Source organism: Gymnoscopelus braueri (assembly GCF_963280865.1).
Source record: "Gymnoscopelus braueri genome assembly, chromosome: 7".
In the NCBI taxonomy this organism is placed as follows: domain Eukaryota; kingdom Metazoa; phylum Chordata; class Actinopteri; order Myctophiformes; family Myctophidae; genus Gymnoscopelus; species Gymnoscopelus braueri.
The window spans coordinates 30999390-31022400 of record NC_137608.1 but is presented as its reverse complement, the minus strand read 5'-3'; the positions used below and the strand labels follow the sequence as shown (position 1 = coordinate 31022400).

General features: G+C 39.6%; 1 protein-coding gene across 2 annotated transcripts in view; it reads right to left on the bottom strand.

Moving 5' to 3' along the window:
- Window positions 1-629: 629 nt before the first annotated feature.
- Window positions 630-23011, bottom strand: part of LOC308089640 (sodium- and chloride-dependent GABA transporter ine) — a 33341-nt gene continuing 10959 nt past the window's right edge. The window contains exons 1-13 of one of the 2 annotated variants that reach the window (XM_080434491.1): window positions 21273-21394; window positions 19821-19938; window positions 15694-15904; window positions 15354-15486; window positions 14534-14668; window positions 10245-10348; window positions 9899-10023; window positions 8232-8344; window positions 3805-3945; window positions 3418-3517; window positions 3057-3157; window positions 1221-1388; window positions 630-878 (exon numbers count right to left, since the gene is read on the bottom strand). In XM_080434491.1, coding sequence (XP_080290617.1) covers window positions 765-878; window positions 1221-1388; window positions 3057-3157; window positions 3418-3517; window positions 3805-3945; window positions 8232-8344; window positions 9899-10023; window positions 10245-10348; window positions 14534-14668; window positions 15354-15486; window positions 15694-15904; window positions 19821-19893 — 1518 coding nt within the window. In that variant the 5' untranslated portion in view covers window positions 19894-19938; window positions 21273-21394 and the 3' untranslated portion in view covers window positions 630-764. Of the gene's footprint in view, window positions 879-1220; window positions 1389-3056; window positions 3158-3417; window positions 3518-3804; window positions 3946-8231; window positions 8345-9898; window positions 10024-10244; window positions 10349-14533; window positions 14669-15353; window positions 15487-15693; window positions 15905-19820; window positions 19939-21272; window positions 21408-23011 lie in introns of those variants that run through there. The other variant, XM_080434490.1, reaches the window with a different exon arrangement.

The following is a 23011-nucleotide window of genomic DNA, read 5'->3' as shown; positions in this document are numbered from 1 at the left end:
TTAGCATTTATTTTCAGTGCAGGTTTTCAGCATATCTGACAAAAGGCACTATTGGTGTAGGCGAGCACTTACAGAGGAGAGACAGGAGGCCAAGAGTTTACCAGAACATGACATATAAATGAATCCAAGACCTTGTGAATTTACAAAGTACCCCTTAATAATAAAAAATACTTAGATTTAAAGTGTGTGAGCACCAACATAGAAAAACACTGGCTGATACAGAAAGCTTCAACTATGTGTGCTAACCGCAAGATGGCGGTCTTCCAGAATACACAAAACCAAAGTTACATAGTGAACTCAGCCAATACTGATAGCTGATCATGTAAATTTGACCTTAAGTTTATTGGCCGGTATGAATCTAGCACCTGCGACAGCCTCAGTGACATTTTTCATCTGTTACAATCTTGAAAGTGAAAGAACTCATATTAACTGCACATTTCTTAAAGTGTAAAATAATTACATTGACCATAGTTAACTACTTTTTATATCGAATTTGACACTTGATGATGTCAAGACGAAATATACATGTATGTATGTATGTACATCATATATATATATATATATATATATATATATATATATATATATATATATATATATATATATATATATATATATATATATATATATATATACACATACATATATATGTACACACACATATACATATACACACACATACATACAAGTCACATATATATGTGTGTATATATATATATATATATGTCACTTGTATGTCACATCATAGAATATTTTATCCGTGGTCATGCCATTGATGTAAATAAGGCTTCTGACTCTGGGTTGTTCTCTTCTTGTTTCTCCGGCAAGTGATCTTTGTCTTCAAGATCTATTGTGGTAGCCATTGCGGTTTTGACTCTCTGTGGGTTAGATAGGATAAAATGCATGAAAAAGTCTTTCCAGAGTTGATTTTATATTTGAGTTTTATGTGATAGGGACTATGCAATTTAACATAGTTCCAATACAGAGCATCAAATTGATGTGCTGTACAGAGTTTATACCTGTTGTTAATTTTCAACTCTTGTCCTTAGTTGGCCTTTACTTGCACAGTGTAATTAAAATATACAGCTTTCATTATCATGCAAAACCACAATACCCTACATATATGGAAGTACAGCAAAAAACACTTAGTCAGAACTTTACACCTTAGCATTTTACATCTGTGTAAGTGAGTGTGTAGTTTACCTTATTCTAATACTCACCTCAATAAATGAGCCTTTGTTGTTATAGATCTCTTGAATGGCTCCAAGCGGGATCCACACAATGGAAAACAGTGAAATGGCCCAGCCCATCATTTCTGCCCAAACTGGGTATGTATACTTCCCATAACGAGCAGGAGTGTACTGGACAATGCTGGAGATGAGGATAGTCTAGAAGGAATACATTAACCTTGTAAGGGTATATTTCTTTCATCAAGAATGCTATTAGGTATGGCAGATTGATTGGTGAAAAATAAGGGTTACAAAATCGCAAAAAAGTTTCATTAATCCATTAGGCAGGAAACAAAGCACAGTTTATAATAATAAAGCATTCTCTATAATCAGTAATATGTGGGTGATAATTATGTCGATCAAATATGGTTTTATTGAAAGGCAATCAAAGGCTAGAGAGAATGAAGCAAACGTCGGGTGTACAGTGTGCAATGTTATCGGCGCCCCAGTGCAGCCGCAGAGTCAGAGTGGGTGGATACGGATGCACCGGCACTTCTGAATTAAGTGATTGTGAAAGTGATTGTCATTCAATTTACTGTGGTCCACATTCTCCTGGCATTCTCCTGCTCAAAAAAGGGGTTGCACGGTGTGTTACTGCGTCCCTGCATCCCTTGTTGTAGATATGGTCTCCTCCCTCTATTCAGTCATTCTACTTTGATATTAATGTGAACAATAGACATGGGCCCTATCTTGCGCGCCGCCTTACCCCTTATAAGTCCAAGATAGGACCTGTAGCTTCCTATACCTAACTGGTGTGGTTATAGCAAACGCAGATCAAACGACATTGTATTCGTCTTAGATAAGCTTAACTGGCAACTGCTGATAAAAACACAACTTATTGACACAAGGAATTAACAGTCACACTTTTGTGGACTACAGTAAAATTGTAATGACAATCACATTCACAATCACTTAATTCAGAAGTGTCGGTGCATCTGTGTCCACCCAGTCTGACTCTGCGGCCGCACTGGGACACCGATAACGCTGGACACTGTACACCCGACGTTTGCTTCATATTCTAGCCTTTGATTGCCTTTCAATAAAACCATATTTGATAAACATAAGTATCACCTACATGTTACTGATTATAGAGAATGTTATATTATTGTAATCCGTTCATTATGTCCTGCGCAATGGATTAATTATGTTGCGGTGAAAACTCTTCAGCCGCACTGAGCCGCTTGGACACTATACCGACGTTTGCTACATACGCTCTAGCCTTTGATTGCCTTTCAAAAAAACATATTTGATCGACATCATTATCACCCACATGTTACTGATTATAGAAAATGTTTTATTAAAACTGTTCTTTGTTTCCTGCCTAATGGATTAATGAAACTGAACAGAGCAAATGGCATTGCGCACGACGCGCAACACAAATCATTGTCTTCTTTGAATAGACTATCATCTTATATCTATAAACACAATTGACACAAGGAATTGACACTCTAACTTCTGCTGATTTTAGGACAACTAGAATCACAGAGATTCGTTGAGAATTAGGAGAGAGGGAGCCTCTGAATGTTATGCCGCTGTGCGCCCGGCTACTGTATCAATTGCACCAACTGTACACAGACATGGACAAAACGATAATAATAATAATAATAATCCTTGAATAGCATCAATTTCTTCACCATAATAAAGAATACGATGAACGCACATAGGCTGTCACATAATCCAAGTAAAAGTGTGTTAGGTCCTCCTAAGTATCTTGTGGCCTCGAAATACTATCTTGTTCCTTTAATTCGAGGGAACAAGATACTAATTTGAGGGAACGAGATAAATGAATAGCATTTATCATCAAAATGATGCCATGTACCCACTCACCAGCACCAGCACGGGAGAGAACACCAACCAACATAGGCGGAAGTACACATTAGGAGGCTTTCCCAGCATCCTCTTTATCATAACTGAGATATTTTGTACTCCTGAGGGGAGAAGGATGCACTTATAAAAAGGTCATACTTAAAACATTTAATAAAAACAATTTAATTTCATCACTTTTTTTTATTGCAATATAAGATATTGCAATAAAATATGAGATATTCACTGCTCATACACATATGAATATGTGACAAATAAAGTCTTTGAATATTTGAGTATTCATTCTAGACTAATCTTATGGAGGAAGAAACAACAAAAACAACTTTAAAAGCATTTGTAAATTAATCATGCATGTGCTTCCTACCAAAAATCCAGCAGAATGCTAGAACTTCAAAGAAAGCCAGGAACATGAGGGAAACCACAGCTGTGTAGTGGTCCATTAGTTGGAACACATATATGCCCCCCTGGTTGAAAATAGAAAGGCAAGGGCTCAGCATCCCAATAGGAACAGGACAACGCAGGTTAAAAACTGTGTTCAAAGAGCAAACATTTAAGCCTAATTTATACTCAATTATGCTTAAGTGCTTTAGGTGCACGATGGTGTCGCTCACCGAAAATAACTTATTTTAAAATCAGTTATTTTCGGCAAGCACTACTGTTGATCAATGAATAAATCAAGCTTAACATTCAACATGTGTACTCAGTTTTGCCTGGCTGACCTGTCAGCAGGGCTTCACTGGTTGCCACTTACCTTAGTAACGTGTGGAATCCCCAGGAGAAAGCCAATTAAGCATACAACCAGGACAACTATCTCTTGTCTCTTCAGGAAATGTAGAGCCTTGGCACCAAAACCATCCATGATGAATGTCACAGCCACCTCCACCATGGCAAACTGTAGCACAGAGATTTGGCTATTTTGTCAGTACTTCATTACTTGAGCAGTCCACCCAGGAAAGATTTAAGCACCATGTGCCACAGTGCCATACTAGTGTGCTTCTGATCATAAGCAATGCAGTTCATTGATTGAAACCTGTGTTTCTCTTTCATACTGAAGCTGAGCCATGTCATACTCGGCAATAGGCAAGGCAAGGTAGGGGCAATTCATTGTATAGCACATTTCACACACAAAATATAATTGCCTGAATGATGCACGTTGGGAACACATCCTCCGCTTATGCAAAAGCTGTTGCACCCGTTGTCAGCGCACTTAGTGCAGTAGCTGTTGTGATTTCGGTTGACCAACCATGTGGTCCTTTAAGAGTCTCCCTCTAACTAAGGGTGGTGAGTGATGTTTCAGTTGAGTCGTGTGCGTGCAGAACAAGATGACACCAGGCAGTATCACACGGCAAGTTCTGAAGTTTAATACACACATAGAGAATATACATAAAGTATTGGACACATGACGTGACCAAAATATATGAGACAAGGACTAGAACAGAATGAATAGGAATAGAACATGCATCTCGTGTCATTGTGCACAAACGTCAGACTATCTGATAAAGTAGTTGATGGTCATGGTAGTCAAGGGTATCAATTATGCTTACGCAGATGAGAGTGATTCACCACATTATGTACTGGGTCAAGCAGGTAAAGGTCATAATTCATAGCAGTAGCCATTATCATAGTACTTGGAAGCCAGCCTATGACAGTACTGTGAGGTCATTGGTGGCATCAGGGAGTTTTCTCTTTATTTAGTTAGATTTTTACACATTTGTTCAGTGCACTTGTACCAAATCTATGGGACCATAATCACTCGGTGAAAGAGCTATGAAGATCTGCCATAGATCTATAAAGCTCTAGAAGATAGATTGATCTTAACGCTCCCCAAATTTAAGTGGTTTTTATGTGCATTTTCACCACAGCCTATGGGATCTGTAGTAGCGGTCACTGTCCCAAATCCCAGTTGGACGGTGGGTGGAAATGTGGGTATGGACTAGTTCCTATTAATAAAAGTGTGACTAATAAGAAATTGGGAGCCTAACACCAGAGGTGCAGTTGTGATTTTTGACGCAAAGACACGCCAGCATTATGATTATTTATTTTTTTGTTTTAAGTTTGTTTGATACATTTTAGTTCAGTTTACGTGTGCATAAGTAATTTTAGTTAAAACTTTTTTTTTTGTTGAAGCACAGGGCACCAACCTTGGGGGGGCACCAAACGGCGTGGAGAAAGTGAAAGAAGACAGAACTATCGCCGAAAAGCGCCGACATTTAGAAGCAGCGGCTGCTGAAGGAGCGCTAAAACAGTGAAATGCGCCGGTGAAGCGTCATTTTGTTCCGCGCTGCACCCCCCTTGGAAACTATTTTGCCATTTGTATTAGGAGGAAGATAAGTTGAAAATGTTCAACTTCCTGTAATAGAAGCTTATTGCAGGCAAGACTGCAAAAAAGAAGTTTTTAACCATTTTGTCATCGAGGTTAGTACTATTGACTCAATACTAACCCTCAAGTGATGTGTCACTGACCTAAGAGTTACTCCATCACATTCAGCAATCTGATTGGATGCCACCTGGCAAAATGAACTTTTCATTTGCGTACAAGTGAGACATTCAACTTTTTGATGCATGCAAGACTGCTACAGAACATGAATGTGTGGCACCCTCAGAATCGCGTCAACGGGTGCCACATAGTAAACATCTTGTCTCAACCATCACCCATTTCACGCAAGGGGTGTGAGAATGGGACCGTATTCACAGCAGCCATTTTGAAGGCTAAACCCAGCATGAGCCCATGCTGGCACACAGTAACACCAAAAACAAACACCAACAATTAATGATATTACCTTCAGCTGAGTATAAGCTTCAAAACAGCAGATGTGAATAGGGTCTCACAGATGCATATAATGCATTCACATGCATTACATCCTCCTGGTGAAAACTCCTCACTGTCAGAGGAAAGTGGACCATCGGCATCACGTGTATCAGAGGTTACACTTGCTCGCCTAACTCCTCCCTAATTAACCAACCAGTAGGGGTCAGTAGTGACAAGGGACTAACAGTACAAGGGGGAATTGTCATAATGACCAATGTGGTTTGTTGCCATTCGCAGATTTCGCAAAAAAAACTCTGTTCTCATTGAAAAGCATTAGCAGAATCCGCCGCATAAGCAGAATCAACGGTCGGTGTGACCGGTACCGGTCACACCGACCGTTGATTCTGCTAAAACATTGAAAAAACACACTGCGCTTTTTAAAGTGTGAATTAAGTTTATAGCATAAAATAGGAAAGAATAATTTGAGTTTAAAGGGCTGGGTTTGAGCATGCCACCCATTGACTGAGCTTCTTTTTTTTATGTTATCATCTCTCACATTACACTGTCTGTGCCACTACAGATTTTCTTTAAACTTCAAAGTGTAATATAACATGAATACAGCTGTTTCACTTAACCAAAAATAAGTTCCAGGAATAGTTTGTTTATATTAGCAGAATGCACTTTATTCCCATTTTCTAATGTGCTAAAAGTGTGAATTTGAGACCATGCACTGAGACCGAATGGAAAGAGAAATAAAATACCATTATGCATTCGCCACTCATGGAGCACGGAAGCAACAGTGTCATGGCTGAGACTTTGTGCCTCATTCCTTGTCTAGGTTTTGTATTCCTATGTGTATTATGTTCCCTGGTTTAGTTTTCTGACTTCTATGTTCCTGTCTGGCCAGACAGTCCTCATTGTTGTGGGTTACCTGTGTCAAGTTTATGTTAGAGAGCTCCTGTCTTTGTTCACCTGTGTCACCTGTGTCACCTTTATTAAATCACCTGTGTCACCTGTATTAAAACAACCAGTCTTAGGTTTTGGGCTAGGGTTAGCTCCTGTCTTTCTGCACAGTTTGGGTCCTCACCACACCAGTGTGTAACAAACAGTTAAAGAGGATTGACATAATTTGGACTTATATCATGTGCAGATAGCTATACCACTCTAGGTTACACAAAAGGTTACATAAAAAAACAAACGTTGAATATATCCACACTATTCACCAAGTAACAAAGGTGACTAGTGTATGGAAGTAGATAAGGTCCAAAGGTGTGTGGGGAACTACTGGATAGAATATCAAATGTGCTACGTTTGTGTGGATTGAGTAGCCTATACCTTATTTAGAATAAGAGAAGGAGGGTCTGGTGTAGAATGTCTTGTTGGTGGTGTGATGGGGGAGCTTGACATGGGAACAGTCATGAGCAACATCTCTATAGCAGCAGGGACTCTGAGGATATCAGTTGTTGTGTTTGGTGGCGTGGCGTTGATGCCAGCAATGCTCTTGTGACACACTGTATTTAGTTGAAACTGCTGTTATAGCTGTACTGCAAACAGCCTGTAGAGGGCAACAGAGGAGCCTACTTTCAGGATTGTCTCAACATGTACAGTAATTATGGGGACTAGACACATTGCTGTTCAGTTTCCTGGAATTTCCTACAATCCATTGTTGTTTAAGTAAGTTACAGGCAATGACTTTGTTATTTTCTTTATCATTTTCAAGAACAACAATTAGTTATCAAGCTGTTGCAATGTGAGAAATGTTATGATTAATTGACCATGTATTTTCTGCAATACTGGTGATGGTTGACCAGTAAGGTGGTGCTGTTAATAAGTACAGTGTTTGTATTCTGTATTGAGTCAGTATGCATTTATTTATTTTTACATATTGTTTTTACCACTGGAGTGGTAAACATTGTCTAACATTGTCAATAGAAGTGTAGCCTCCAAATCAATGTTTTTTTGTAGATGGGAGAGTGTAGAAAGATAGGACGTTGAGGGGGAAAAGGGGAACAACATGTAACATAAGTCTCTGACCAGAATTGAGACGCCAACGTTGCAATTGTGTGGTCAACACACTATCCGGTTATCCATCAGTGTGTAGTTCCTTAGTAGTTCGTTTAGCCCTGTGTGTGTCTCTCCACAGCTACAGTAGCTCAACACCTAATCTTGTATACTACTAGGCTAATCAGCATCGAATTTCTCGAGCACGCTAACAACATTGAGCTATATTATGACTGGACAGGGCACAGAAAATCCCCGCCCACTCATTGCAATTAACGTTGCTCAGCATACTCCCCTGGAGGTACACCCTCCTTTCAGGTTTGTGTACGTCTCTAGCTCCTTTTAGAGTTTCGAGTGCCAACTCTTATTTTCTGCATGACAGAGAGAGACATGGAGCTACAGCGATAGAAAATAGAGACGTGTCATACCTGACTATCCAGACCCAGGCAAAGAAGCATGAAGAAGAACAGGGGGGCCCACACTTGAGAGACAGGCATGGTTGAGAAGACTTCAGGGTATACGACAAAGACTAAGCCAGGGCCTGAAATAGACAAAGATAATTCAATAATGCACCACACATGCCATGAAAGACACGAGAACAAACAAACAACCTGTCACCTGGCATATTATGTGCTGAGAGAGACAATGTAACACCAGTTACACCACAGCAAAAGATACAATGTGGAGCTCTTCAATCCATGAATAATGAATGACTGTATGTTAGGCCAACTTGAGGAAGGCAGAAGAGAAATGGAACAAAGGACACATTTTACTTAATAATAATTAAGATTTCATCCTCACACTGCTCTAGCTAAATTTGTCGTAAATGAAAGCTGCCCACAGATAAAAACTTGTAATTTAATAACTTTTACCATATATCCTCTATAAATATTATTAGAAACAAGTGGTGACAGGCACAAGTCCTATCTCTGCCCCCCACTAATACTACAGTAGTGCAAGTGAGCACTTGCTTTTATCCTAGGTGGTGAGGTGGGTCAAACCTGGCTTACTTTAACCCACCTTTCTCTACCCAGCTCTGCTCCACCAACTCTGCTCCACCAATGGGCAACAACAAAAGTGACCTACTCTCTAATGAGGCACAGGTGAAGTCATGCCTCACCCTTGAGATTTGCAAACCATTGCAGGATTAAGGAAGGGCTCAGTAAAATAGTTCAGTCAGATAACTCACGAATATTTTGAATCAATATTTATTTGAATGTGAATACAAGTGTGATATAATAATTTATCTTGGCGTTCAGGCTCTGCAACCTAATTTTCTCCCTGCTCAACATAATCATACAGCCATCATTAACCATTAAGAGCAGGGAGATAGATAACATAACATAACATCCCCCATGGGGAACAGAACCAATAGCAGAGCCCACTGGTGGTGCTGGGGTGGTGGTGGGAGAAACAGTTGCATACCAACAGACCAGGGGACAAATGACAGCAGAATGAACAGAGACTTGAGGTGAGCTTAAATAACCCGCTGATTGGTCAGCTGATGTCACGTCAGCTATGACGTATGGTCTGAGTAATGTATTGTAGTAAGCGCCGTAAGCGCCTGCATAACCGCAGTGTGTAACCTCTCGAGTGTATACTGCCTGAACTAACTCGCAGGCTACGTATCATCTGTGTGCCCCCTGTGTGCTGGATGTCGGCCTGATTACCTAAGAGCATTTTGTTCTAGTTTTAAAAGAATTGGACAATACTTTAAATTATGTTCCAAAATGATTTTGACATTTGACCTCAACCAAGTTACTTCCAAACTTTTACAGGTAATCTAGGGACCATTGAACAACATTTCTGACAAGCAATCAAAGACACACAGACAAACTGGACAAATATTCAGTTTGTGTTTCCTGTGAGTTTTGTATTACTATATGTGTATTATGTTCCCAGGTCTATTTCTCTTAGTTCTATATTCCAGTCTGCTCACATGCTGTTCTTTCGGCATACGGGTCCTTTTGTATGTCAAACTGATGTGCATAAATGGTGGAGAGAACTCTTCCATGACCCTGTCTTGTTCCTTTGTTTAATACTAAGGCAAACAGAAAAGATAATAAATAAACCCCAGGAAGCATAAAGCACTTACCATCTGTAGCTATGTTGTCCACAGGGAGGTTATGGGTATGAGCCATGTAACCAATTGCTGAGAAGATGACAAAGCCGGCCAAGACACTAGTGGCTGCGTTAGTTAGGGATACAATTAAAGTGTCCCTGAAGAAAAAGTAGAAAAAAGTAAACAATGATTTCCCATGACCACCAAACTCATAAACACATAAAGTCCACTTGTTCCCAGAACTGCCATTTTAAAACAATTTCGTTGCCACTGACATGTAAACAGGCAAGTTGGATAGCAACAATTTTTTGTTGCTATCATAACGTCTTGGAGCTATACAATTACAAACATTGTGTACATAGAAATACAAAATCATTACCTAAGGATGTTGTTGTTAAACTTGTTGTAACTGGCCATCGAAATCATGCTGCCAAATCCTATTCCAAGGGAGTTGAAAACTTGGGCAGCAGCGTTAACCCATACCTATGTTGATAAGATACCACAAAGTAAGAAATATTTAGTTACCTAAAGTCTAAAGTGCAGTTTACTTTTTTTGATTGAGCTCTACTTGATACAGCATGTAATTCCAATTTAATTCAATTCCATGACCAATAGAATAAAGGAGCACTGACCAACATGAGCTCTAGTCTAGACATATGAACATGGGTTTGCTGTGCTAGATATCATGTTGTGCCACACCTTGAAAGGGTATCTTGAAAGACACCGGAGCCTAATCATTAATTATTTCAAGTACGGTACATAACTTAAAATGGATGTTTTATTCCATTGAATACTCACTTAAACTTTACATTACTGCCAACCATTTCCCCAAGATTAATTTCTTTAATTTTGGAATAATTAACGAATTTCCCAACATTATTTTTTTAAATCAAACTTTCAAGTGATAAACCCTCCTTAAAATGATCTGTTTCTCTGGCATGACCATTTGAATTTAGTTCGGCTAGACATTAACATACTGAAATTACTACTGGATTCCTGCAAGGTAGGAAAAACACAGTTTGAACATCAACAAACTATGGCCTATTACAGGCACCTCTTCTTTGTATCATCATGTGTCGGTTAGTTTCCTGTGTCTCTCTCAATTTTTCACTCATTCTTATGTCTGGCCCCAGCCGTAATAAGCTGCAGTACCTATAATTGGCCAGCATGTCCAACGCGCTTCACCGCTCTCTCTCGGTTCTAGGGGCTTGTCCCCGAATGCCCGGTCTAGTGTGTCCTGAACTGCAGTAATGGTGAAGCCCCCCCCCCTCCCCCGAGCAGAGAACAGCGGACTCCCTGCTCGGCAGCAGCTGTGATTTGTGTTGTGATATACATAAAATTTGGCTTGATACATTTAACAAGAACAGACAAGATATGTCTTGTCTGTTCTTGGGTTCTTTGACAGGTTAAGTAAGTACACAACCCATCCATGCAAAACTAAAGTTTAGCACTGACAGACATTCCGTGCTCAATACAATTGAAGCATACACCTGCATCATTTCTCCTGAGAAACCTACTGTTGTGTGCATAGGCCTGTAACAATCTTCTTACAGAATCCTATATTAAAATTGACTAATGGAAGGCCCGGCCGGCGACTACGGCCACGTCACTATGACTCAGACATAACCATAAACAAACCCGATACGCCCATATATAGGCATGTCCATATATAGGCATGTCCATAGGCGGCTGCGGGTAATGAAGGCTAGGGTAGGCTAAGCCTTCCCTAATGTTATGCTAGGAAATTCTGGGAATTGTGCAAATTATATATAATATATGTGCGCGCAGCATTATTTAGTTATTTTTTTTATAATAAATCAGTAAAATCAGGCAAAAATAAGAATTAAATAACATAACCCTAAACTAACCCTAACCCTAAAACCGAAATAAAGTAACCAAAAACCAATTCTTCGCGTGCACGATTTCAGCGATTTCGTGCACCCCCCCAGCCTCAAGCCAGATCTCCTAGCCTTCCCAATTTTCAGGTCACTATGACACAGACGTTGTCCATTCGATCCAACCTATATGTCCATATAAAGGCAATAGGCATATATGGATATCCAGTTGTCCAGAACTGCCGATCCAACCATATGCATTTAGGGCAAGAAAAAAAATGTAACGTTGAAATGACTAAATATATGGCCTGTTTTGGCCATAGTACATTATTTATTTTGATTATTGGTAAAGGTCATTGTCAGTCTTTTCTTTGTATATTTAAATAATAGGCTTTGTATAGGCTTTTTGAGTTACTTGTCCTGTGCAATTATGTTAAAATGTTCAAAAAGACAAATCCTTATGCACAGTACTTTGTTTAGAATCTTTCCTGCTGCTTTGTGGAGGAAAGGTACAGTTCCATCTGACGCCACAGTGTGCGTCGGCTACAACACTTCTGACGCAGATGTGTTAATGTACCCTATGTCACGCAAGAGAGCCAATAAAAACAATGAAATGTTCAAAGTTGTCATATTGACATTTAAGGTGTCTTGCTGATTCGTGGCATCAACTCATGCATTGAGTAATACATGCAAGAAAACTCCACCTTAAAAGTTGCCGTTATAGCCTTTGGGCTCAGAAACACGTGCGCTTCAGCCAACGCATCTGCATGAGTCGGACACTTCCATTTCTGATGTTATCTTGCGTTTGCCACACGCTTCAGCGTCGTCAACATGCAGGAATAGCACGCTCCACCTCCTTCCTCCCATAATAGAAGTGAACTGAGCGGGGAAGCTGCCATGTCTGACGCGTCTGAAGCATATGTGTGTCTGGGCCCTTTGTGTGGCACTGTGAATTTATTTTATTTTTTCCTACAGCATATTAACATTAACTAGTTAGGGCAAGCAAACCATGCTTACATTTTGGAACAGCTATTAAGACCGGGAATTATTATTTTTAAAACACTTTAACCATTATTTTATACTTTAGCTATTCAAAAATCATGAACATTTTTGCAAATCTTTGAATATATAGACCCCTTAACAGACGACGTCACACTGGTTGCAAGCGTCATACTGCGCAAGCGTCAAACCCATTCTGTCAGGTCTCGCTAGGGCGCGCAGCACTAGACAACACACAAGAGGGGGTTGGGGTGTGCTGAAACCAGCGCACCCCCGAAAAGGTTGAGAATTGATTGTATGAAACAATCACCTGTGCATCCAGTCTCAATGTTGGTAAACAAATAATTGGTCTATATATTTAAAGCAAACATTTTTAATTAACTCCAATCTTTCATCCTGGCTGTCCCTATAACAATATTTTGAGATGGGGGTCGGCGGCCAAACACAATAATATATAATTTTGGGGGTCCTTGACAAGAAAAAGTTTGAAAGCCACTGACATAGTAACATACCTTTTTCAGAACACTTTTGAGTCACCTTTGTGCTGGTTTATAAGCATTGCAAACTTTACCGAAGTTAATCATATCAATCAATTAATATTTGTCAAGGTGTGCCGTCACCTTTAATGTTTTCATATTTGTCAAGGTGCACTGTCACCAATCATGTTGATCTTTTACAGTATGTTATCGGTCTCCAATATGAACTGTGATGACCCCTCCCACTCTGCTTGTGGCTGCGTGTGTGTTTTTTCCAAAGGCATTCAGCCGCACCAAAACGTAACAACATTTATTTAAATAGAAATGGTGAACACCCTGTTGTGTAATGGTGTGTTTACTCATGCACTGAGCGTTGTTTTTGTTGTTGCTGCCCTTCAATCATTTTCTGTGGAAATTCCTGCGCAAAGTAATATGTAAGTAAAAGTATTTATGTCATTGAGAGTCCGGTGGACATGCGTATAACTAAACACAATCTTTGAATTAGGGTGACATTAGTCAAATAAACTAAAATAAAAGAAGATATTTACACATATTTATTTTCCTGAACCAATTATTTCACAAAGGTTGCAATAATTCAAAGATAGTGTTTATTCATACACTTGGCTGGTCTCCGAGAAAGAACGCTTAGAATGTGACGTATTTGACTGTTCCTTCTCTACATAGCCTTGTGTAGGGAGGTGGTCAGACTGACAGAGGTGTGTCAGAAGGAAGTGCCACACCTGGGAACTCCTTATATGGTTATGGTCATGGTGGCCAGCTATGTAAGTGCACGGCTATGTAAGAGCACGGCTATGTAAGTGCACGGCTATGTAAGTGCTCGGGGCGAGGCTCCCCCTTTTGGGCGGGGGCAGAGACTTCTTTCTTCTACAATAGAAGAGTTAGGACGTCATATTCTAATACAGCCCGAATACCCAATCTCGGCACTGACCACTTGGCGTACCTCGCTCATCATTAGACTTCCAATTTTAATATAGTATAATTTGTTTTACTTTGATCCATACTTGTGTGGTTTTGTCTGGACTTTGAGTTGGTTCATGACAGAGACAATTACACTACAGGCAATAACACTTTGAAAGAATGGTTGGCTGTAATGTAAAGTATACATGACTTGTGTACTTGTAAAAAGGCTAAACATGCAAAAACACTGGTATGGCCCTTTAAGTTGCGCTGTTGCTCAATGTAAATATCTGCTGGTTCTTGGCATGATTTAAAAGCATGCAAACTATACCAAAGTTTTGTTATTTAAAGTACACAAGTCATTAACAGGGGTATTTACCCAATTTACAGCAATGACCTCAGTTGCATGCTTTGTCAAAAAAAAGCACAATCCATTTTACCTTAACTTCAAGGAGTTTACTCCACACTGGTGTCACAAAGTAGAGGATGCCATCTTTTGCTCCAGGAAGCTGCACATTATTGACCAGTAGGGCAAACAGGATGAAGTATGGGAATACAGCTGTAAAATACACAACCTGCAGGGCAGAAAGAGAGCCATCAATGAGAGCATTTTGTTGAATGTTTTTTTTCTGCCTTTATTTGATACTTAGTGTAGAGAGGCAAGAAGGGAGAGAGAGTAGGGGAGTGACATGCAGCAAATGGTCCGCCCGGCCTGGCAATCAAACCAGGTACATGCTGTCAGACATCAGAGCCATGTGGTAAGCGCCCTAACCAAACCTTTCCTGTTAAGACATTCTGGGGTGCAGTACTGTATATGTTACAGTATGATTGGAAAATCAGTCAGATTTCTTCTAGTTCCCGCGGCGCACCCCACACCCCCCCCGTCCCCTCGGAGGTACCGAGACTAGCGGGATCGATGATTTACGATTCTGTCATAACTCCGGCGGCGCTGAGTCGGCTGAAGGTGACTTTGCAACGCTCAGCACAACGACTCGCTCGGCCTAAGCTCGCTCGCCGGTGCCTCTCGTGGCTCAAGTCCCCTTCAGACGGCGCGCCTCCATCTGAGAAAACGAGTGCACCTTTTTCAATCTGACTGGTTTTCCAATCATACTGTAGCATATACACTCCATCAAACTTCATACTGAATGACAGCTGGCTGGAATAAAGGTTATATAAGTTATACTTTTTTCATACAGTTGCACCTACAATTGTACTAATGCTAGTCATCAATCCATGAATAAATAATGCTGTTTCTCTAACCTTTCCAGTGGATTTGACACCTTTAAATATGCAGAAATACACAATGGTCCAGGCCATCAGGAGAAGGCCAAGGAGTTCCCAGCGAAGTCCACCAGATTCCTCAATGCCCCTGGTTATCTCCAGAAGTCTATGACTGGGAGGATATGGATACAATGTATGAAAATACAAATACAGTGATTTTCATTACTGCATCCAAATATTCCACATGTACGTAAGGGCTGTGATATAAGCATTGAAAACTAATCCTATCATTCAGCAGTTTCACTTTTTGTCCCCATTAATGACAGTACTGTATTGTATAGTTCACATTAATTGTTTTTAAGTGTTGAATACTACTCACTCAAAGAACTGCTGACTTGCAGAGTGCAGGTGCGTCACATTGCCAGGGAAACCACTGGAGCAGTTGCCAATGGCATTCCAAGTGTTGTTACAGGACTGCCAGGGGAGGGGGGCTCCAAATGAGTTGAAGAAGTAGTACAATGCCCAGGACATTATCACATTGTAGTAAGTGCAGAGCACAAAGGAGATGACAACTGTTGCCAAGCCGACACCTGCAGAGTAACATGGAGTGAAAAACGCACGAATCAGAGTCCTTTTCTGCAGCAGTCATGCATGAGCAGTGCACAGTGGTGGATGCTGTACTGCATTCTCTTCTTGTGATGTGTGAATAACAATGTCATTCGGTATTGTTAAGTGAATCTGTGGAGGCACAGTCTGGAATGTTAGTGCCCACATTACTTTATTATGTAACCTGTTCTATAGGTGACATTTCAAGTTGATAACTCGATAACAACGGACCTTTGGAGCGGTGAGGGGGCAAATTTGCAGAAGTCAGCTGTATTATATTACATAGAATATTGAATGCCTGCAACCAGTATGGATTTACAGAGTTTGTTAATGAATATATAGTTCTGCTGTTAAAATAAAATACAAATATGAAATTTTCTTCACCAGATTCTCATAAATACAATTTATTGTAATATGCTGTACACTTTTTACACCTTCAAAAGCCTTAACTAATAATTATAACTAATTATCCTAAAAGATTGTATTGCCTGCCCCCTTCCAGAGGGAGATAAGACGACAGAGTCAGTGAATGAAAAGTACCTCTGGAGCTCTTAGCTGGCCATTTGGACAGACTGAATATCTTTCTTAGGGGTTTATGTTCACTACTTTGCACCAACCTCACCAAGGCAAATTTGTTGCATGTCCAAACATATTGTACCCCAAGCATATTGTATCCATATTGTAACATATTGTATAAGTTATATTCCGATTCTACAGTACTAATTATTTAGCTGGTGCAATGCCTTCACTCGATAAAACAGAAGATAAAAAACTAATTACACATGCACACACATGCAAGCACACACGCACAGACAGACGTGCGCACGCACACACACACACGCACACGCACACGCACACACACGCACACGCACACACACACTCTAACAAAAGACAAAGGAAAAAGTGTTAGCAATGCATTTGCCAGCAGTAACCTACATTCATTTTGTAAATCACTATATTATGGTCTCAGTAAACCTTAAGCCACCTGATGGGTTCCTTTTATATTTTCCATTCCCAAAGCTGTCTTTGACATACTGTAAAAAACACCAGATATTATTAAAAAATAACAAAGATGACATTAAGTTTTCCTATAGAGTTTTGTTAACTCTAGCCATGAGTGAGTATTCCGGATATGTGCCAAAATGTGCCCGCTCGCCAGAGATCGGATGGAATGCTCTGCTTCAATGAATCTTATCTCCCTATCTGGTAAATACCAAGGGAGAGGCAGCTGAAAAACACCTCTGAGTCAACACAATGACAGAGTCCAGTCAAACCCCTCTGAGCTCAGAGATCAGTTAGAACCACTGGCCATACTCCATGTTAAGCTGCTCTGCTATTGTTGTCACTGTGCTTGTTGTTTCATCTAGTTGAAATGGCTGTCTGCTCCATTGGCCGACCACATACACTGCAAGTGGCTTATGATGTTTCAGTTCTCCCTGTCAAGTCGTATCAATCCGCAGAATTCAAAAACAACCCAGCACAGTGAAGCTATGGGAAGGCCTCGGAGCTAAGAGGAACCGTCTAAAACCTATTTCACAAAGATGGAAGAAGAATTGAAATTTGCATAGTTGATGGTGCTTAAGTTAATAGTCAAATGTAGATCTAATATTTGAATGGAATAAAACAAACAAACAAATCAATCAAAAACAATAAACACAGAAAATAAGTGAAAATTACGTTAACGTAACATAACATGGCAGAACAGCATAATGTCCTGTAATGACACTACAGTACATGGGAGGTCATTATATTGAGCTCAGGTTCACCATTTATCCCAGTCTTGTCATCACGAATGTTGTAATAAACTTGAAGTTTAACCCGCATAACAGCATCTGTAATGAACTATATTGAGTAATTCTAGTAGCTGCGTAAGCATGTAGATATGCTTGCTCTCAAAGATACAGCTGGCCCAAACATGAGATGTCACTGTGACTATACAATTAATCTCCTTATTAGATAATGTACATGTACAATGTGTACTGTATATCTTTCTCTTTATCACATACAGTAACTGTATGCTCAGCACACAGTCTGTTCTTGTCTTGGTCTATCTCTATCAGTCATAACTCATATCTTCCAGCAACCTCTGCAAATATAGTATATGCTCTATGTGCTTAATAAACTTTAGAACTTGTTGTGTGATAATGCCTGGTATCATCTTGTTCTCTGAGCTGGCTGCTGAACTGATCTGAATCATTATTCACCACCCTTAATTAGAGGAAAACTGTTAGGACCACAACTGAGGTCTACTAAATTCACAACTCTTTTGAGTGTTAGCAATTTGGTCAAAATGACAAAATGAGTACACTGTCAAGTTAGAAGCTAAACTTCAGACTTTGAGAGACGTTTTTATACTTTTTTTAAAACACTTTTTCTGTTAAGATATTCGTTTTTTCCTTGAGTTCATAACACAGTAACATCCCTAGTGTTAATTTGTCCATTTTGGTTTTTTTTGTTTAGTTTTTTTTCTTCTTCTTTTTGGGTCATTTCTGCTTTATCTCGATAGCGACAGTGAGAGAGAGAGAGACAAGAAAGGTGGACAGAGAGCAGGGGACTGAAACACAGCAAGCAGTCCAGACCAGGAGTCAAACTGGGTACACGGCACGCTGAAGAAGGCATTAGGCCCCAATCAGAGGTCACTTTAGGATTTTAAACTGCCTGTCACAATGTCCGGAAGATTACAGTTTACCAGACATCTGATAAAAAATAACGGCCATATCCATTTTTTATGCATGAACGACAAGCAGTCGCATACATTTTGCCAACAACAGTTGCAGCATTATTGAAAACAATTTGACTATAAAGTAGTAATATAAAAATGTACTATAGCTTAACAGCTTCATCTTGCACAAGCAGATTAATTAGCTACATTACAATTCGCACATTTTGTGTGCGTGGCTGCATGCACATGGTTTCTCATCAAAATTATGAATCATCAATTTATAACACATTTTCTTCAGAATAATGAACAATCAAAGGGTACTGTACAAAAATAGGCACTTCAGAATAATTATGGCGACATAATGGGCTAGTCAATGGTGTCTGCTGTCCACGTGTCTGTGGTTAGAGATTCTTTGTAACAGTTCCACACGGAACTTCTCATATGTGCCAATCTCTCCGTCTTGCTTGTGTGTGTGTGTGTGTGTGTGTGTGTGTGTGTGTGTGTGTGTGTGTGTGTGTGTGTGTGTGTGTGTGTGTGTGTGTGTGTGTGTGTGTGTGAAAAAGAGAGAGAGAGAGAGAGAGAGAGAGAGAGAGAGAGAGACAGAGAGAGAGAGAGAGACAGAGAGAGAGAGAGAGAGAGAGAGAGAGAGAGAGAGAGAGAGAGAGAGAGAGAGAGAGAGAGAGGGACTTGTGAAGGAGCAGAGGATTTGCAATGTGTCTGATACTCTGATTGCCGGTCATAAGGTCATAATAATAAATTGCTGTGTTGTTGTTGTTGTTATTTACCGTCCGGATAGAGGGATTTGTATTTTCTGGCTTTTGTTAATTAAAACATTGCCAAAACCGTCAATTACCGGCCTAATGTGATCTCTGGCCCCAATTTATCTATTTGTAACTTTGACAGTGTACAAATGGAACCAAATGAACATTTGTACACTCAGAGTTTAAATTAACACTGAGGTTTTTACTGTACACAGTATAATCTGCAATAAGGCTCTTAGTCCATGAGTAAAATGAGAAAGAATGGAATACATTTTTTTTATTATACCCATCGCTTATAATGCTATGCATAAGCACCCTGTGGTATTTTTATCCACTGTTGATAAGCTATGTAATGAATGCAGGAGATGTTTGTGTGTGGGGGTGGGGGGGGGGGGGAAATTACTCACAAATATATCACATTCTACTGCACCAAGTGGAATAGAATTATCAAGCAGAAGAATATGTAGAGAGAACTACCTGCTTTTGGCCCTCGCTTAGCACAGAGCATTAACCAGGCAGAAATGAGCGATAAATCAAGTGATGGACCCATATGTTTTGACCGGGTAGACTATCTCTGTCATTGAGGAGATAAAAACTATGGAGAAAAGCCGTAAGTTAGAACAGGACACAAAAAGCCTTTGCAAGTCAGACCCAAGAGAGGTGACTGTTGATGGCTGGGCTCTTGTCAGGTGAACAGAAATTGATTTGAGTGTATGTAAAATATCATTGATGAATTCCCACTATTTTTGTGAAATTAGCTCAACCTAGTAGGTGATTTAATAAATCAATAAATTCAATCCAATTCTGGCATTGACTCTGAATTTGTTGTTAACAAGTTCTCAGCCATCAACTGTGATTGTAAAGAAAAAAAAAGAACACTAAACAATCAATTAAACTGCATACACAACAATATTCATGAAAAACAAACAAACACACACACACACACACACACACACACACACACACACACACACACACACACACACACACACACACACACACACACACACACACACACACACACACACACACACACACACACACACACACACACACACACACACACCTTTTCTTTTTAAGACAAAACAGCTATTACAGGCCAATACAATGACAAATGAACATAATGCAGGGTAGAATACTATACATATTATAGTTTTGTAAGTTTTGTCTTACACAAATGTTTCATAAAACTCAAAAACAACAACCCAATCTTACAGTCATACACCAATTATTGTGTATAGTATATTATGAAATAGTAACTACTGTAACTCAAAGCCTAAATAAGCAGGAGATTAGGCTAATTGGATGCACACAGAATTCATAAAACTGAAAATGTATAATAAATAAATAAATTATCTACATATCTCTCTCTGTTGTAAATGTCAACAAAGCAATCTCTGTACTTATATGATGAGCACTTTACTATGTATTCATATATTTATTTTGGTTGCTGTGAAGTGGGTTCAAATTGTTCATTAAATATCCACTGTGGACTGTGTATTGCATTTAATTATACATTTTATTCACAGACACAGGAACCTGTTTGTGTTGTACAGTATTTACTGTACATACAAGATTGAGCTTGCTAATCATTTACCCTTTGACATAGCAATTTATGTGACAGGCTTTGTGCTTATGTAGCCACTCTATGCTAGAACCTCTTTTCTGGACTGTTTCAGATCAACTAAATACAAAAGAGAGAACATAATGAAATCCACCACTGTTAATTTATCTATTTGCAACTCTGAGAGTGTACAAATGCAAGGAAATGGAACCTTATGGGTCGGGTCCATTTGTGTACATTTGTACTTTCTCAGAATGATATTAACCCTGAGGCTTTTTACTGTGAATGCATTGCTATATTAAACCAGTCATTCAGATGATTGCTCTCTGTGCATGTGAGAAACCACTGTCTGTAAAGTTACTCACCTTTTAACAAGGGACAGACTTTCTCAAGGGCATGTACCGGTCCTAAATGAGTGTACTGCCCAATAGCAAACTCCAGGAAGAGCAGAGGGATGCCACACAAGAACAGCATTGTAAGGTAGGGAACCAGAAATGCACCTGAAACAGGAGAAATATGAGAGAAGACAGATAGATTTCAACAAGCATCTCCTGTTGTATGCCCCTATGTCATAGATAGTAAAATCCTAACTCTGAGAGTGTACAAAAATAACAAAATGGACCTGTAATTTGTACACTTTCAGAGTTACAAATGGATAACACTGAGGATTTTACGGTGTATAAATGTCAGTTACATTATTACCATTCTGGAATCAATATAGTTATTAGTTATTAGAGCTCATGTCATTATAAACACAGGGCAGCATGAAAGCATGTGTAAATACAAATATTTACACTCTCCTCATCATGTTGTATGATAAATACAACGTTCAATCTAAACTAAATCTTGAAGTGAGTTACCCTCTTGAACCATTACCTGATGATCTGACTCTAATAATAATGAGGCAGGTTGATACAGTAGACACACACACACACACACACACATACACACACACACACACACACACACACACACACACACACACACACACACACACACACACACACACACACACACACACACACACACACACACACACACACACACACACACACACACACACACACACACACACACACACACACACACACACGTAAAAGCGGCAGTGGTTTTCACTGTCTGGAGATGGTACTGTAGATCTCACCAGCCTTGGAAAACAGCAAAGTATGTTGTGCCCGAAAAGGTTGCCCACCCCTAACGTGGGTTATGAGCTTCATGTGAGCCACAGCCCTCAAGAAATCCTCTTTATATTACATATTTAATTTGGCAATATGAAAGGGATATTTCAAAAGTTCTACAAACAAGTACTAATACAATCTGTGCAGGAGAGACAAAGAAACACCAAAGGGGTTTTACAAATATTTCACCCCAATGAAAGAGAGATAAGAAACAGAATGCTAAAGTTCAGGACCTGAACTTCATTCTTTACCTAGGTGGGCCAAAGATTTGTGGCTGCCTAAGAGGATTTAAAAGATGTACCATATTCAGTCAAAAGAAAGCTTGCCTAGGGAGCAAGTTGGCCTAGATCCGGGCTTGTCTGTTAGTTCTAGGTTTACTTTAGCTTTAGGTGTAGTGAGTTACCTGTAGTGACGGGTGACTGTCTTTCTTCTAGAGAGTGTGTGAGGTATAGTTACCTGTAGTGACAATGACTGCCGTGCCTCTCCTTGGTAGTTTGTTTTACTTATGTAAGTGGTTGGTTACCCATAGTGACAGGCACATGTGATTCTCTTTAGGAGTGTACTTCCACTTGCATAAGTTGTTGGTGTCCTTTATTAATTATTTAGTTATTCCTTTTTGTTACTTGATACTTGATGGTATATTTATTTAGTGGTTAATTGTGATTTGTTTTGTCATTAATTTTTGTGTTTATTAACTATTTGACTGCCAGAAATAAAACATTGTTTGCTAAGCCACTGCCAGAGACTCTGCCAGCAGAGTGTTTTCACTAACCTTTGAAAAATCATAGAATATTATTCTTCACAACGATCCACCCTCCAATGGCTTTAAAAGACGTAGGGGTTCTCTTAGAATCTAAGAAAAAAATTGTGCGGCCGCGATAATCCATTCCATAGTTGTGGGCTTCACTGGGAGTCAAATGGTGACT